General features: G+C 36.8%; 2 protein-coding genes across 3 annotated transcripts in view; one reads left to right on the forward strand and one right to left on the reverse strand.

Annotated features, from left to right (window-relative positions):
• The first annotated feature begins 21 nt into the window (after nt 1–21).
• Nucleotides 22–18,466, forward strand: ACP1 (acid phosphatase 1). 2 transcript variants are annotated; one of them, XM_063330394.1, is made up of 6 exons: nt 22–169; nt 8,865–8,938; nt 9,219–9,332; nt 13,772–13,833; nt 16,175–16,280; nt 17,169–18,466. In XM_063330394.1, exons 1-6 carry the CDS (start codon nt 127–129, stop codon nt 17,244–17,246), a joined length of 477 nt encoding a protein of 158 aa, XP_063186464.1. In that variant the 5' UTR covers nt 22–126; the 3' UTR covers nt 17,247–18,466. The 2 variants fall into 2 exon arrangements, with proteins under 2 accessions (XP_063186464.1, XP_063186463.1); XM_063330393.1 differs by lacking the exon at nt 9,219–9,332 and adding an exon at nt 9,050–9,163 and having other exon boundaries at nt 24–169.
• Nucleotides 601–18,740, reverse strand: part of ALKAL2 (ALK and LTK ligand 2) — a 35,068-nt gene continuing 16,928 nt past the window's right edge. Inside the window, exon 6 of the mRNA XM_063330388.1 lies at nt 601–760. The gene's annotated coding sequence lies outside the window, so the exon portion shown is untranslated. The remainder of the gene's footprint in view (nt 761–18,740) is intronic.

Genomic DNA, 18,740 nt, shown 5'->3' on the forward strand with positions numbered 1-18,740 from the left:
TTTTTTTTTCTCAAATCAGGCAAAAATTGTAGCCGACTGTAACGGCCGGTGCCGTAAAGCAAGGCGCAGTCGGCGCGACAGGCGGGAAGGCCCCTTTGCTAGGTGGCTGGCCAACCCCAAGCGAAGATGGCGGCGGGGGAGGCGAAGTCGGTGCTGTTCGTGTGCCTGGGTGAGCAGGGCGAGGGGAGAGGCGGGTCTTCTCCCGTCGCTCTTCGGTCAGGGGCACCGGGCGGGGGTGCGGGGAGAGCGGCGGGGCGGGGCGGGGGGCGCTGCCGAGGGAGCGGTGCCGGGGGAGCGGTGCCGGCCGGCGGGGCTGCGGTTAGGCCCGACCTAGTGACCGCAGATAGAGGGTGGCTCTGCCTCCTGGGGGAGGGCCGGAGTGGTGTCTGAGAAGGGAAGCAGAAAGCAGTATCCATCCCCTTCCCTGTCTTTGTGGTAAGTCGGAGTAATCAGTAGGAAATGACACCTGAAATCCAGCATTGAGAAAGGCGAAGGTTGTCTGTGGGGAAGAGCAGCTCCTCAGTAAACATAAATCACTGAAGGGTATTAACTCCTCAAGGGCAGCCCTAGGGGGTGGTCGTCAGTAGCTTTTTGAAACGGGCTGCCCGGTGCTCAGCTTCCAGAGCAGCAAGGAGGGAAGGGGTACCGTCCAGCCGGGGTCCTGGCTCGCTCTGGCCGCCGCCGTGGCTCCTGGAGGCGCCGCCTGGCACCGGCGGGAATAGGGATGGAGAAAACGATTGGCGTCAGTGGAGAGCGGTCTCTGTAAGAAGAGGGAAAAGATGTTAGGGCTTTAAGTAAAGAAGAGAACTTGGTGGAAGTGCTTTTGATATATGAAATTATGGCCATCATGGAAAGGAATGGAAAGAATAAGGCTTTTTTGAAGGGTTACCTAAATGAAGAATTAGGAATTTATTCTTTTTTTTAAGAAAAGGTATTCTATGTGTTTAAATCATGGATCTCATGTGACAAGAAGTCATGGAAAACAGAAATGTAAATGTGATCAGAAAGGGTTTGGATGCTTTCTTGAAGCTTAAAGACGATTCATTACTGATAAGCAATATGATTTTCTGCATGTTCACAACCAACAAATTGCAAACCTGACTACATAGATTACAGGACTGTGTCCCATTTTGCGCATACTTTCTCTAAACATCTGCTTCTGCTCCCTTTTGGGAATAACAAGCTACGTGGCTCTTTACTCTGTTCTGGGAGGGCTTTTAACATTATCTGCTGCCTAGCCTTATAATCTTAACTATGTTCTGAGAGTTGATCCCTGTGAATCCCTGGCGTTTTGCCAGTTTTGTTACAAAACCATTGGTTAATGTGTTGTTGGTTTGTCGGGTTTTTTGCTATCTGCTTTTCTGTTGTAACAGGAGAAATGCAGATTAATTGAATAACAAAACAAGAGTTTAATTCTGTGAAATATGTTCTGATGTTTACCTTAAAGTAAAATCAGCTCCTAATACTAATTTAGGGAGAACACCCTTTAGTAAGGGATTATCAGTTGCCATATGTTTGGGAGCCAGTGGCATAGACAAAATTTTTGTATAAAAACACCTAAGTAATATGCATCCTTCTTTCCAAACAACATATTTTAAAGGCATCAGTAGTCTTTACAAAACGATTAATACGTATGGGTCTGAAGCCTGTGATGGTGATTTGCGCTGTAACAAGTTGCTAATCCAGCTGAGTCTCTGAGGAACAGTTGTTAGTGGAAGATAATATAATAATTGAGGTATGAAGTGAAATTATTAATACTAAACTTGAGTAAAGGGTGAACAAGTCAGGACCAATGTTAATGGCATGGATTTTTTAAAATGTTGTAAATAGCTTTTAAATTTCTTCTTCTATGCTACTGGGTTATAAAAAAATAACCATAATAGTATGTGACGTGTGACATAAAATCTAATTGATGTGACAAGCACTGCTTTTTTCCAGTCAAATATATGCTCTTTTCAGTTAAGTTTTGAAGGCAACTTCCTGCCTGAAGTTTCCTTAATTTTTTTTGCTAGTCTTGAAGAGTGATACTTATGGTTTGATAGATTTTTTTTCTTCCTAAATTTTATTAGAAATAATACCTATGGTTATTGCTGAAAAGAGTACTAAACAGATTTCTGTAACATTTATCTGTAGTATTCTGTGATGGTTAATGAAGCACGTTAATTCTGAAATCTACCACATTCAGTGAGAGCTGAAGTACAAGCCCCAGAAGTAAAAGCCTTAATGAAAAGTTACATTTTCTTTCTATGTTATTTTGAAAGAAACCTATTACGTAAGTATCTGTTGACTGTATTCTTTGGTTGTGATGAGATAAGCAGATATTCATCACACAACAAAATACAGTCTAGTTCATGTGCATCGCTAAGTTAATGAGAAGGGTTCCTCATCACTGAGAAATAAATGAAGCACCCAGGAACATTATGTAATTACAGTATATGAAAAGGCACTGGGAAAGAATTTTTTTTTCATTTAAGGCATAGAAGTAATTAAAATGGGAGGTGAACCAAAATGCTGTTTGCTCTTTTTGCACTTATGTAGCTCATCTAATTAATGGTAGAGTTTCAGAAATGAGCTTGTTATGATGCTGTGTTACATAAATCAACCTCTTTCTCTCTGATGGCTTGTCCACTATAACGTAACAAGCTGCATGGGCATCTTAGACCAGTAAGCCAGTGCCTGGTCTCCTCTGTGTGTGGAGGAATAGTTGTAAGACAGGTGAACAGTAAACAAGTAGGTTTTGGCTAGGTCCTTTGAAAATCGATGCTTGTTGCGAACCACTGAGTGTAAGTATTGCCATCAGAGTTCTAGGCTGCATAAAATAATTTCTAAAATGACAATTAATTTATTGGGTATGAAGAAATTAGATTGCAGTTACAGAGAGATTTGAGTTTCCTAGTTCAGTTGTCACAATCCATTATATGCGTTTAGATATAGCCAGATACAAGGTTTCATGGGGCAAAATGCCATTTATAGCTGCAGAATGGAAAAGCAATAGGTTGTATGAGACATCGAAGAAGTCATGGAAAACAGCTGCTGTAATGAAGTTTCTTAGCAAGCTGATGAAAAGAAATAATACTATTTTTTGGATAAAGAAGAGCATGTTAGATAAATGTAAGGAAAATACCTTTCTTTTGTGCAGCATTGATAAGATATCTGAAGAATACAATGCCTTATTTAAACTCTGTTTCAGAATGATGCAGAAGTACTAGAGTTGAAAGCACAGTTGTAAAATCGATTTTGGAATTGGAAAATAAGATTAAGATGTATGCTTAAAAATGTTAAGAGTCTGATTGTTGTGAGTGGGTCCTTATGTGTTGAAAACTTTTATTTTTACTGGGTAACCTTTAGGTTGCTGAGAAAAGCATAATGTTCCAGTGGTTGATAACTCAGTATAATTAATCTTCCTGCAGGGAAAGATTTTTAAAGGGTGAACTTTCATCTGATTAGCTGATGGTTTGACCATTGTGAATCCTGGCAAGTCATATTGCTATTGACATGGATTACATTGACTAAGCTTTGATTGGCTAGGGACCAGTCAAAAAAATCTAATCCTCCCGTAGACATCCCCATTTAGATATCTTGAGCCAAAATTGAGTTCCGCTTAGAAAAATATATATATACCACACAGACACATGGTAATATTCAGTTTCTGAGAGAAATCCCACTGTGTGTTAGAAGTAGGGAGGATGTATGGAAGTTAGATGATGTCATTTAGGTAGCTATATACTGAAAAGTTTATCTGAAAGAGTGTAAGTATTCAATGAAATTGATTGTGAATGGAAAGGCCGGGGAATTTGGACTAAAATTGGAGCCTTGAATGGTGCCTTACAAAGCTAATTGAATGCTGAGTGTGACAAGATAGACTTAACTGAGAAGAACTAGGAATCATGATGAAGTTCAGACAGACAGGAATTTGAGTACAGAATGGAACAGAGTGAGCAGAAAGTTTTAAACACTTGCTTATGAAGGGGACCTGGTGGATGATGTAAATGATACTGGGAAGCAGTATTACAGTCACTCAGATGAACTGACTATGCATGGAAAGGTAAGTAGAGTTAAGCAGGTTTTTAAATGTGAGAGGATGAAAGCTAGTAAAACTTCTGTTACAAACAGCAGACAGAAAAACAAACGAAGAGAAAAGCATCTGTTTGCATTTGGGGAAGGTCTGAAGGAGTTAGAGAGCTGAATAAGGAGCAATGAAGATATAAAAACAGTTGAGAGAAGAGATGGTCAGATCAACGGTACCTAGAGATGAGCTATGGACCTGAGCATGAAATGGCTTCAAGTTGTCTTTCCTGTCAGTAGAAATAACACTTCCATTTCTGTATGAGAACGGGTCAAAGATTAATGCACAGACTGGAGTAAGAGCTCTAAAAATTAAGCATTGGCTTGGAAACTGTCAGTGGAATCCTTGTCCCTAGAAAATGAGTGAGAAAGCATGACTCCGTGGAAGTGATCAACAAATCATTCCAGTACTGATTCTGTGACTGAAATGTAAGTCTCTTATCCTTGAATCATAATATTTTGAGGTGTATGTAGGATTTATTTCAATGGGCAGACTCTATCTGGGTACCTTGGGTTCTATTTTTCTATGATTGAAAATGTCACTACGACTTAAAAAGCATGACATCTAAAAAATTAAGGGAGAAGGTGGAGATTCGAGAATTTTAATACTTTTATCTTGTACATAAAAAAAGCATGATCAGACCAGTCAGAAATACAACAAAGGAGAAAGGAATACCAGAGGAGGATAGGTAACAGAGATGAAGTGTAGATTACGTTTAAGGAAAATAGGATTAAGTCCAGGGAGGAAGGAAATCTCCCTATGAATCTTTTTGTGAGATTTCCCCCTTTGTTCCCCAGTTATGGCTGTCAATCCGTAATTTAGGAAATGCTGCGCATCTGTGAGGAATGTCGACAAAGCCTAGAAAGACAGATGTGGGATGTAAAACTGGATATGAAATGGATAGAAATTATAGTGGGAAAGGGATGATGGCTGGAACGCAAGCATTGAAGTTTGTGTGTGTCAGTGAGATAAGACAGGGCTTTACGTTAATGATGAGATGAATGATAACAGTCGCAAGGAGGAGCCTGGCTAAACAGAGTTGGTTAGGATGAAAATAATATTGCAGAGTATGTGGAGGAAAGGCTTGTATTAACTCAGATTCTGTCCATAGTCCCCAAGAATAGATTTGAATGGTGACGGCAGTTCTGTAATTGTGTTAATGCTGCCAGTAATATCTGGAATGTGTCATCATGGAAGACATTAATTTTTAAGTCATAAACTAGGTTAGGGTTTGTTTCAAAAATTTTATAACTGCAGTTTTTAGTTATTTCTAGAAGTGGTAGTTAATATATTTAATCAGTCAGTGATCACGGTGCCATTCATTATGATATTTGATATGGTATCATCAAAGATGATATTTATGGCTTTTATTTTAAGTAGTGAGCAGGATATGGAAGAGTGAAAATTTGTAACAAGTCATTCAATCTAGGTAAAGCAGAAGGTTAAATAAATAGAAAAAACCATGAAGGATTTATTTCAAAAGTACCATTTTGAAATTCTGGGAGCTAGTTGATGATTTAGTAGGACCAAAAGTATTAATCATTGTTTACTACTGAAATTTTGAGTGTAGTAATGAAGCTTCCTGTTCATGCACAATGGCGTGGGATCATTCATGTGGAGGAAAAATATTATACAGGAAGAAGTGGATGGCCTCAACAGCTGCTGTAATGGAAACAGAATTTAATAGTTTAGAAAGAAGACTTAAAGGTCACCTGTGTGAAACAACAGAGGAGGAGAGGGAATAGACAAATGAGAAGCAGGGGATTATGATCGCAAATTTGATACCTCTGAAGGAGTCAAATGTGATTGTGGAAGTTATCAAAGGTTATTTTCAAAAGAGCTAAGTAAATATTTCAAACATTTTTTAATAAAAAAGGTTGGTAAAAACTTTCGCTGCAGTGTAGCCTGTGGTTTTATTTGTCCGTATTCAAGAAAAATAAATTTGAATTAGAGCAAGTGAAGAGTTAGCTTAACTGGAGTGATTAAGGGTCAGCTAATTTCATGAGGAGACCGAGAACTTGGTTTGTTTAGTTTAGCACAGCTATGCTTGACAAGGGTTCTGTATCTGTTGAAGGAAAGAAAGGTTTTTAAGACAGTGATGTTAAACAAGATCAGATGAGCATAGACTTCCAAGAGTAATTATTAAGTGGGAATTGGAAGTTTTCAGGCTATTACAGGAAATAAGTAGCTGAAATAGGCTTTTAGGATAGATGATGCTTTTTAAAAGAGAGCTTGATGTGTTTGTAAAAGAAGTGATGTTGTATATGCCTGCAATATCAAAGGATTGGGCTCATTGATTATAGAGGTTCTCTTCTGTCTTATGCTGTATGTTACCATGTTCCCTCTGTTTCCTATTAAAATTATATTGCTTAATGCTTAATTCATTTACTCAATTAAAGAAGTGAGATTTACTTTCTAATTTATTACCATATTCTGTCACATTTTTACAATGCATAAGTACTAACCTGTTTTCTCAGTTACTTTAAATAAAACTAACTTTTTCCTGTTTTATTTTTATTCCAAGACTGATTTAATGTCTCTGCTTGGAATAAACTAGTTCATGCAAAGGAAATAGTATGCGTTCTCCTGGAACAACATCTGCCTTCAAAATTCACATAATGTTTCAGCAAGAACAGTTTCTCAATGTTTAGCCAGTTTCTTTTGCCCATTTAATGATTTGATGTTCTCTAAAACTTTGATAGCAAATTTGTATTACTTCAGTGGTTTGCTTCCCACTTAGTTTGTGGTTTTTTTTTTTCATAGTTGGCGTGATTGACAGCAAGTTATTAAATGTCCAGGTCATAGCAGCTTCTTTCTCTTTAGCAGTGAAGCTTCTACCTTGATATTTTCTTTGAAAATATAGGCATGAAAATGAGTCTTAGTCCCTGATTTGAAAATTTCTTTTTGCTTCCAGAAATTTAGCTTTGTTCATGGGCATTTCATTTTTATGCTGTTTGAGATTTGGAAAGAATTTAGTCAGTAGAAGAAGAGTGACTTATTCAAAGGTATAGAAATGAGTGCTGCCATTTGTGGTATTTTATACTTACCTGCTCAAAAGTCAGAGATGAGCAAAGTCATGTGTTCTCTCTGATGGAAAGTGAAGATTTGTTTGTATGATTTATTGTGCATTTGAGTGACATATCAAATACTATGAATATCTATCTAGTACTCAGAATTTCTGAAGGATGAAAAGGTAGAAAGAGTTAAAGTAATAGTTGAATAGGCTTTTTATTGTTGTTGAGATATTTCATTCTTCTTCAAAGAATATGTATTTGCATGCATGTTTGAGAGTTCTACTTTAGATGGTTAACTTAGTTACAGCTTCAGCAGTGGAGCAAAAATGATGCAGATTTCTAATTTTTAACAGGGTTCTATTTCACTGTTGAAATAGGTTCTTACTGAAAATAAGGTGAGATCAAGTGGATAGCGCAATTGGAGCCCATTGGAAGGGAAGACTGATTATGTATTTATATAACTAAGTACTTTAGCTGTTTGGTGGCTGATTGACAGCACTTCAGCTTTGCCATGTTTTGTTCCTAATCCTCCATATTTTGGATCAAAAAAATTTAGAAAATTTATTTTCCTGAGGTGGTTTTCAAGCTTGTATAACTGATTTGATTTTGGGGGGGTTTGGAATTGTCCAAAAGTTTTTGTTAGCAGATAGGTAGTAATGTAAACACTTCAGGCAAATATTCATGATTCTCCAGTAAACATTAGTTGAAACTTGCCAGTGTGTAGGAAGATTCGAAGATACAGATTATTTACTGCCATTTAAATTCTGTAGTTTTGCCTGGTCTTCTGTGATCGTGGATTGCTTATGGAACAGAATAAGAGAGCAGTGTGCTTACACAATATTCCTCCTATTTATTTTGATAAGTTACATCTTTTCATATAATGATATGCATTTCAAGAGACTGATGGATAGTATAGAATCATAGAATGATTTAGGTGGGAAGGGACCTTCAAAGATCATCTAGTCCAACCCCCCTGCCACGGGCGGGGACATCTTTCATTAGATTACGTCGCTGAAAGCCCCATCCAGCCTGACCTTGAACACTTCTAGTGATGGGGCATCTACCACCTCTCTGGGCAACCTGTTCCAGTGTCTCACCGCCCTCATAGTAAAAAAAATTTCTTCCTTATGTCCAATATAAATCTACCCTCTTTCAGTTTAAAACCATTACCCTCGTCACTACAGCCCCCTTTATATACAGAAAGGCCACAATAAGGTCTCCCAAGTCATTCTTTTCTCCAGGCTGCGCAACCCCAGTTCTCACTCAGAGGTGTTCCATGCCTCTGATCATCTTCATGGCCCTCCTCTGGACGTGCTCCAACAAGTCCATATCTTTCCTGTGCTGGGGACCCTAGAGCTGGACACAGTGCTTCAGGTGGGGGTCTCGAGAGTGGAGCAGAGGGACAGAATCACCTCCCTTAAGCTGCCGGCCACGCTTCTTCTGATGCACCCCAGGATACGGTTGGCTTTCTGGGTTGCAAGTGCACACTGCCAGCTCATATCCGGTTTTTCACTGACCGGTATCTCCAAGTCCTTCCCGGCAGGGCAGCTCTCAATCCCTTCAGCCCCCACCCTGTGTTGATACTGGAGACGGCCCCATCCCAGGTGCAGAACTCTGGGTTTCCACCCTTGCAGAATCTCTTGGGTTATAACAACATAAGCAATCCACATTTTACCTAAGTAAATAAAAATCTTTAATCTGATCTGTGCTGACAAATCCACACAATTATTGATTTGTTTGTTTTTAATCATCTGAAATTGCACTTTAATCTCCTGTTTCTATAGGAAACATTTGTCGCTCTCCAATAGCTGAAGCAGTTTTCAGAAAACTTGTAACTGATGAAAAACTTGAAAGTAAGGTAAGCTATTTATTTCTGTTCCTGCCTAAGAAATAACTGTTTCATAGCCAGTTAGCAGAAATACAAGCAGTGAGAAAGGAAACATAAAAATATAAATTTGTTTTTCTGTAGTGGAGGATAGACAGTGCAGCGACATCTACCTATGAAATAGGAAGCCCTCCTGACTATCGAGGACAGACTTGCATGAAGAAGCATGGCATTACCATGAATCATATTGCCAGGCAGGTACTGTACTTTAATTTTCTTTAAATATGTGTATGTATTTGTTTTGTTGTTACAGTGGATGACAGACAGTGCTGCTGTTTCAGACTGGAACGTGGGGCGCTCCCCAGATGCAAGGGCTTTAAGCTGTCTAAGAAATCATGGCATTGAGACAGCACATAAAGCACGGCAGGTAGAAGAGAGTATATTTTCTTTCTTATTCATACCCATGCTTTGTTTAGACCTAACCATCACAATCACAGAAGTAATTTGACCAATGCATGGTTAAGCATCAAGTAATAAATATTATGTGCAGTTTTTCAAAGGACTCCAAAGTGGCCGAACTCTTCTAGTTGAGGTTAGTGAGTTTCTTGTTGTTAAGCTTCATTGGAAGTATAACTAGGAAGCATTGGAGCAGTTTTTGCATTATAGAAAAATCCTGCCTTCAAATATTTAGTATTTTGGGCATTTTTATGAAACTTTTTTTTAATACTTTTTAAAAATGGACTTATGTAGTAATCTGTGGTGCTTCTTTCAGCAAGGCATTGTAATACCTGTTCACCCATCACAGAAAACTTCTGCTCTTGCATGAAGATCTTTTTAAAAGATTTAGAGTGCTAAATAAGAACAAAGGCACTCGAACCTAAGATTAGTAGCACGGTTGGTGGTAACTTCGTCGAAAAACATATCCTTGAAGCATTCTTAAGTCAGAGACAGGTTTGTCACTTGGTGAAATCCTCTTAAGTTTTACCAAAATTAATCTTGGTTTTCGTTAACAAAAGGACATTTATTTCCATGTTGTATTCCAGAGAGATCGGAGGTAAATGTGTCTGCATCTATTTAAATCATTCAGACACTCAAATAAATGCACATAACTTACTTCAGTTAACTATTCTCTGGATATAAGATATTCCTTTAGGGCTTGACCTTTACTTAGCCTGAGTTTATGCCACTAGTTCTTGTACTGACAAAAAGATCAAGTAGTCTTGTTATTATCTTCCATTTCTGTTCCCTTCAGAATTTTACTAGACCTTACTGAGGTCATACTTACTTTTTTCACTTTCAAAGACTACATGTTTAGTTTTTTAACTTTGTAAAATAAATTCTCTCAATTAGTGAGTTGCCCTCTGCTGACCTCTCCTGATGCTAATCTCCGTTATATAATAAGACAAACGGACTGAGCACAACATCGTTTCAGATTTTCAATGTTTTACTATTAGAATAATTACTAGAAAAAGTCTGTTATGATCTTTTCCTCTTACAAGTTCTGGACTTACTATTTATCAGTGCTTACAAACAGCATTATTTATCATTATACAAGCTAAATGGTACTGAAATTAATCAGTCAGTGTTTCAGTCACAGTAGTGTAACGTGTCTGTATTCTTAAAAGATAAGCCTTGGAAACTCGAGAACTGTTCTTGGTATTACTAGAGTGGTTTTTGAGCAGTTAAACTGAAGCAAAGCATCCAAAACCAGTTGATTCTCTGCCTTGAAACAAATCTGTGTATTCTCCTTTGGCAGAGGAGGAATAAAAACACTTTAATGAAGACATTTGCTTATACGTTCTGGCAAAGGAAGAGATTTTTAAAGCAGAAGAGCCTAAAATGTTACATATACAGGGAGAGGAAATTAACAAGAATGAGACTATAAAATGAAAGTCTTAACAGGATGAAAATTTGTCTAAAACATCCCAGTACAAGAAGGTTTTTTCATAAAGAAAATTTTCAAATCCCTGAACTACAAATAACTGTTGATTTTGCACTGATGTTAACTATGTAACTTGAGTATTTTTTTTCAAACTTCTGTTGAATGGTCTCTGCTGATTCTCTGAAGTGTGGACCTGATATGGTCTTGTGGTACTTTTGGGAAGAGAGGACTCGATAGTGTAGAATAGGACTTTTCAGAGTAGTCAGGTTAGTACAAGTGGAAGTGTATTTGTTTCACTGTCGGAGACAAACTGAAGGACAGAATTTTGTGTATGACTTGTTTCAGAGCAGATTAAGAAAGATTTAATACAGAAGCTGCAGAAATAGAGAGGAGGGATTTGTCTTCTGTTGCCTTTGAAATGCTGTCATAAGATGACTACCTCATGCAATTATCCTCTTCTCTCCTGTGGAAAACTGTTACCCACCCAGTGAAAGGCACTTTCTTTCATGTAATTTTGTGCATAATTATGATAATCATGGATTGTATCTTTTTTTTATTCAAAACTGACATAAATGCTACAAGAATGATTTATGTAAGATAGAATGTTAAATTGGTTACATCCTACCATCATATACAATGATGGCTTAAGTGAATTTTAAGTGAAAAGTGAAGTATAAAAATAAATGTATATATTTATATATAAAAATAAAGAGTTTGTTAACATTTTATTTGATGGTAGGTTGCTGTATGTTTATGCATCCATTGAAATTCTGTAAGCTCTTAGTCTTCATGCACAAAACAGATAGCTATTAATCAGTTTCACTTTTATTCATGCTGAGGCCAGAATTTCTGTGACTCATGCTGTGCATTTGCCTTAAATATGAAATTGAGATTAGAGGAAGGTTGTATTGAACGGCGCTTCACAGCTGGATAAATTTGAGGACTACTGTCTCTCTTTCTTTTGTTTTTAGACAGAGAAAAGGAGATTTCCCTTCTGTAAACAACAGGAAATGTTTAACAAATAAATTAGAAAGATGATGTGTTTCTCCATTGATAGTCTTTAATAATGGTCATGTGCATTTTAATGTAAAGTTACAGTTATCTGTGTAGTTCCATCCACAGTTGACTGCTTGAGCTCCATTTCTTTTATGTCATCAATTTCTTCCCCCAAAATAGAAGTTTTCATAGTTTTGAGGAATATCTTCAGTTTACTGGAGTTTGCTCCACTAGGCTTTTTGTATCTGATATTACTGTGGGGCTTAAGAGCACAAGCCAACCAGCAGTCTTGGGTTTTTTTGGCTGCATTTCCAACTGTGTTAGTGCTGGTTTATAGGGCAGTAACTGTCAAGTTGTCAAGTACACAGAGAGAGTGGGAGGTGGGACAGGTGTGGTTTACTTTTCACTGTTTTTTATTTTATTCTTGCATATGTCTGTGCTACAAAGAAATCTATGCCCACGTATTTTCATAGGGGCCACTGTTTAGCTGTGTAGAGCAATCAGAAGCAGCTTGTAGAGGTACTGCTTAGAGTTGCCAGGAAAACAGAGCTATTTCCACTGCAAAAATATTTTCATAGGTCAAAGGCACTGCATGAATACAGCAAATATTTTTACAGTGAAAATAAACAAGTCTGCATTTGTTTTCACCATTAACCCTTTCTTTTTCAAATGCTTCCCCCACCCTGCTTCAATTCTCCTTGTGTGGAATGTTTCATTTATGGCTTTAGTCTCGTGATAATTTCTGTAGGTCTCTTCTTACTCCCTGGTATGGGAGCTTAATCAGTATCTATTTGCTGTTTGCACAGAAAATAAGTGGGTGTTTTGCTATCTAAAACTCTTTTTTAATATGTAAATAATTTTTACAAGTTAAAACTCTGACTTAGAGGAGAATGTGTTTTGCCATTTTGTCTTGTTCACTTGCTTGGTCGCTTCTCTAGGCCATACTTCCCAGAGACGCCTGCCAGAAAAAAACTGTATTGAATGAACTTTCCAAGTTTCTTGGTTATGATACTACACATAAGACTATGCGTGAAATGCAGTCTTAATGTAAACTCATTATAGATTTTATTCCATTTATTCATCCTCATTATGGATGCTTGGTTCAGCTATCTTATACTAGCATACTGTTCATTGTGGTCATGGTCTGGGAAGATTTCACCCTAAAAATAAGGCTTAAATGTAAACAAAAATATAATTATACTGGTAAAAATCTGCAACCATCCTTATTCCAATACAGATAACATTAGTACTGAAGTTAGTGGTTTATCTGCAATGTTTGCCTACCTGACTCTGAACTTGGATCCCTGAATTTAGTTAATATTCATGTTCGGGAGTCAGTAAGCTACAGGAAAGAAAAAGAACAGATAGTATGACGGTAGGAAGATGTACATTAAATCCCAGATTTTTTTCCACATCATACCATAAATTTTGTGAACTTATATGGCCTAAAATACTGTGAATGCGTTTGTCTTTAAGAGATTATAACTCATATCATCATACTTCAGCTTTGAATTTCATTTGGTATCTCTTTCTGTGTAGTGACAGATTTCTAGATTGGAAGTATTGCAACTGATTCCAGGGTACCTACATTTTTGTTTTCCTATCAATAAAGTAATTTGTGTACACTTTTATTGCATGGCTTCCACGACTGGAAACCTGCCTTAGTTTTAGTAATTGGAAAACATTAGAAATGTCATTTGTAATGGTGTTCTAAGTTGATGCATGAGATGTTTTAAAAAAAAAAAAAGGTATTAGTAAAATTGCTACCTTGGTTTTTTTGTGGAAAACTTGCAGAAGTGGATAAATAATCATGGCAAAGTAATTTTAAAATGCTTTAAGTTACTGTAAAAGTTGAAAGTACGCAGTTGTATTCTTTCCACCTGTCTCTCTTTAAATAAATCAGAACTACAACATTTGAAAATACTTTTTTTCCACTTTTTATAAATCAAGCACAGTTTGTAGGCTAAAGCACATATCTTTAATTCTAGGTTACAAAGGAGGATTTCCAGACCTTTGATTATATACTTTGTATGGATGAGAGCAATCTAAGGTAACGTATGAAGAAATGGAACAAATTCATATGTATACTTGTAGCGATGTCTCAAAAGTAATTTTAAAGACAGATGTCATGCTTTACTGCTTAGTTTGTCTTGGATTTTTTGGGTTTGAGTTTTGGTTTGGTTTTTTTTTTGTATGTGCGTGTGAATAATATCCTAATAGATGAGTTCTTCACTTCTAAGTTTAATGAGCTAGAACTCAATGGTTTATTTGTGTGTTACATGCCACTCCAGGATTAAGGATATGGCAATTCAGTATACTTCGTGCTGTAGATGTGCAGCTGGTGCAGATACAGTTAAGAATGAGGACATACTGTCTTGATCAAAGTGATGTGTTTTTCTAATTGCATGAGATCTAAAAGACACTGTGGAAACTTGGAAGGGATTAACTATGGTGTGGGGTTTTTTGTTTTGTTTTGTTTTTTCCTTTTTTAATAGAAATAGAGTGAGCTCTGAAATAAGTAAAGTTGTTAGCTGGGGGAAATCTTGTTTGTTACTGTTAGCCATGTTCTAATTAGGTCTGTCTTTGAGACAATTTACACTTCAGAAGGATATGGTGAAGTAGCTGCCTAGTATGAAAATTTGGATATCATTGGCAAAATTTCTACGTAATTACATACATATTGATGATTGGGGTTAAGGGTCTGAGCATCAATAAACTACAAGTGTCAAAGTGCTTGTAAGGATTATTGCTTGTAAAGTTAGTTTAAAAAAAAAAACAAATAAATAACCCCCAAATACCCCAACCAACAGCAAAACAAAACCCAAATAAAACTGTTAGTTGCACATAAAGACTTTTATAAGCAGCACCAGTTAACCGAAATAAGTATTGTTTTGTTGAATTTTCTAGAATGTATTGAATGACCTCTTACACAGCCTGCACGAATGAAGGGTATATAGCCCTTGGCTTCGTTGCAGCGTGTCAGGCAAAGATGTGACTGGGCTTACTTCTATTTTCACTTGAATTCTTAAATGGAAGCTTACTTCTGTATTAACAACATATATGATACAAGCTGTAGAGCAGAAGAAACGTCACAACTGTAACAGGGATATTGCTACTGTTATACTTAAGTTTCACCTTACACTTGCACCCAGTTCAACCATTTTCCCTGGGCGTGCCCATTCGTAGCACTGGGAGGGCAAACTGATTCTGGGTGTTGATGGAGTGCCTGTCATATCATAAATGGAAGATTTGGGACATCCCTTTTCCTTCCAGAGCCACCTGGCCCCCTCTTGTTTATTAAGTGGTATGCCAGAAGCCTTGAAGGAAATCGTTAGACTTTTTTTAATAATAAAAAGCTAGAGAATTTATTGCAAATCTGTAAATTTAAGCAATAACTTCTTAGTTGAAACAGAAGTCCTGATTTTATTCAAGGAAAAACAGTGTTGTGGTCTTATTGCTATTTCTAAACTATCTGAAATTAATTTCTTAATCAGAATTCACTAATAATTAGAATTTAAATTCTTAAAACTGATTAAACTTATCACTGTAAGTATTTACAGGGGTTTTTGCCTTTTTTTTTTTTTTAACGCTGCCTAAGTAAAATGATGATTTGGTATGCAGATGTGAAATATCAAAAGAATTTAGTATGTTCTGGCTGTTTGGCATTGTGAAAATTTTAGTACTGAGCTGCTTGTAATCTGAAGATGATGAGAGGTACATTTTAACTGCATTTGGGATAATGGACAGCCATTTGTAAGTAGATGGGGAAAATACCATCTCAAAACCAGTATGTTTTATCAATGGGAGGCAGTGTAGAAGAAAGAAGATGTGACAACTGCTGAAATGTTGTAGTATGTCAAGGGGAGGACAGGTCTTGCTCACCAATTTACTATTTGCTGTTAATTGAATGTAGTAGGATTCACATGAGTTAGAGGCAGCGTTGAGACAATTTGCAGCATACCAATATAAAACACCAGTTTTGAACAGATGGCAGAAGCTTACTCATACTTCTGGGAAAATATCTAGATACTTTTCATTATTTTTGTTTAATACAAGCTAAAGATAGATATTGAAAGTTCTAATGATTAATTTGCGGAAGAAGTTGATGAACTGACTGTTACGAAGTTCTGTTAAGCCTTAGGTCGAGTGCCTGACTGCTTGTTTATGCACTGAATTAAGTTTATGTTTATGTCCCCTATACTCAATCAAAAAAACCCCACATAACAAGAAAAAAACAAAAACAAGCAGCAGCATAGAGACTCCACAGAACTGATTAAATCCAGACGCGTATTATTTTCCTGTTCTCTAGAAACAGTCATGAGCATCTCATGCTGATGCCAAAAACGTTCTGAAGAAAAATTCATGGGAAAATTTTATTTTCTTTTTTACAGAGATCTGAAAAGGAAAGGCAACCAAGTTAAAGACTGCAAGGCCAAAATTGAACTACTTGGAAGTTATGATCCACAGAAACAACTTATCATTGAAGATCCATACTATGTATGTGTAAGAAATTCTTGGGGTGGCTTGATTAAAAATTGTGTACATATAGTATATAATATTTCCAGATCCCACAGTTAACATGTGACATATAACATGTTATACAAAGCCAAGCGTTAACATAATTTTTTTTAAAATGACTTAACAAGACAATATAAATTATTGGGATAGGAAAGGGAAAAACGTGTCTTTATGCTTATAACAATTATTTAAATTTAAATAATGCAATGCAGCTATATTTCCAATATTGGGTGAAGCCCTGGTTGGTCAGTGCCCTTGCAAAGAGGATGTAATCAGGGAAGATAAAGACCAAGACATGGTCAGAGATGGTCAAAGAAGTTGAATAATTTCAAGCCAAGAGCAATCAGTTAGATTAAGATTCTTCAGTTTAGGAAAGAGAAGTGGATGAAGATACAGTGGGGTTCTATAAAATCTTGATATCATTGGAAAAGGTAAATAAAGAATTGCTGTTCATTACCCAAGAAGTTGAGAAGATCAAATGGCATTAGCGGGAAGTGGGTTCAAAACACAAAGACTTTTTTTTTTTTTTTTTTTTTCCACACAGTGCTTCATAAAACTGTGAAACTCAACATGACAGGTTACTGTGAATGCATGGGGCGGGTGGGGCAAAGGTTTGTAAGGGCTCAAAAAGTGAACGGAGGGAGTATGTGAAGGAAAGTTCATCCAGGACTGTTGAGTACAAAGTCACAGTGTTTGGCTGTGGAAATTCCTGAGCTGCAAAAACTATCACCAAGTATTTGTACTGTTCTTACTCTTCCCTAATGTCAGCTATTTGCCATTACTTACAGCAGGAAACTACTTTGCAAAAATTTTTCATTTGAACCAATGTTACTATTCTTACATTCTTTTTCCTCTGTTCTTTTCTAGGGGAATGAAAAGGACTTTGAAACTGTTTACGAGCAGTGTGTTAGATGCTGTAAAGCATTTTTGGAGAAACCTCATTAATGCTTCATCATTTTATTTCTAAAAGAAAATAATTAAGTTCTCCTGAAATACGTAAGGTTTACTTGATTCATGTATTTAAATTGCAAAACTATTCCTCAGTAGGTTCAAAACTTTTTCATTTTATGTTTCAGCTTTTCTGTCATCTAATTAAAAAAATATAGAAAAGTTTTATTTGGATTAGATGATAAACCATTTTGTCACACATCAATGTAATAATAAAGTCTATAATTCAGAATAAATTTACCTGTAAACTCTTCCAGTGCTTTCTCACAAGCACTGCGGAAGTAGCATCTTGCTTCTTTCTGTGCTGCCCTAACTAAACGGAGGTCTTCTCATTGTGCCCTTAGTGAATTAAGTTAAATAAACTTTCAGTGGGGGTCTGCGAGATAATAGTTCATGTATGATAACTTAAGCGTGTCATCCTAGTGTCATTAGACAGCCTTTGGACTGAAGCTGTTTCGTATTCAGCTTGCCAGGCTAAAAGAACTGCCTGCCGCTGGACAGGCATTGCTCTTAGCGCTATTTCAAAGCTTAAACAAGCAAAAGCCTCTGCGTGTGTCATCAGGATCCTGTGAAAACGTGGTTTTATATCAGTTTCAATGCTCAGTTATTCAAAGAAGAAATAATTTTTGTTCTAGTACATTTTTATACTAATTAACCTCTTAATTCAGAAGTAGTGATTGATATTAGTAGGACTTCTCTGGCTCGTCTTCCTGTCTTCAGTTCCTAGCACACTGATACAAGTACATGTAACATAGCATTTCCTTTGAGGACAAAACAGGTCATCTTAAAAGCCTAAATGTGAAATGTACATTTTGTATCTCATGGTAGTAAAATATGCAAATCCATGCCATAATGTGAGTTCCTATGTGCGTGTCAGACAGTATTTTCAGATTTACTCAGGAGAATGTCAAAAGTGTTCTCTTAGACTATAGTTCAACCTGAAGTCAGTCCCTCTGTAATACAATACAAAGTTAACAGAAGGCCAGTAAGTAGAATGGTCTGCTCTTGTACAAAAATTTATTGCTTTGTAAAAATCCATGCCTGTTTGTCTGAATGTCAGCTTTTATTTCTGCCTTACGTAACATAAATGTACTGAGATCAGTGATGTAACCAATACCATGATAACTTTCCTATTTTGAATTATACCAACATTGGTATGAACTACCATTACCACATTATCTGTAAAACTGGATCTATAAAATTTGCTTTCTTATTTATTTAGTGTTGGTTTTGCCTCTGTCTGCCCTCCAAAGAGTAGCCTCTGTATTTGTTACTCTCCCTTCTGGGAGAGGGATACATTTTCATAGAGGATCCTGTTATTCCTGGGGAGGGAGGAATCCTGGTGTCACTCTGGGTGTGCCGCAGGCTGCACAATGGGGATTAAGTTTCCCGGGACTCGTGCTGTAGGACAGCTGCATTTGTGTTAGTGAACTTTCTGTTTTGTGCTAAAATTTCAGCCAGACATAAAACTGAAGAACCTGCTTACAAAAA

This window comes from Chroicocephalus ridibundus, chromosome 3 (assembly GCF_963924245.1).
Source record: "Chroicocephalus ridibundus chromosome 3, bChrRid1.1, whole genome shotgun sequence".
Classification (NCBI taxonomy): Eukaryota; Metazoa; Chordata; class Aves; order Charadriiformes; family Laridae; genus Chroicocephalus; species Chroicocephalus ridibundus.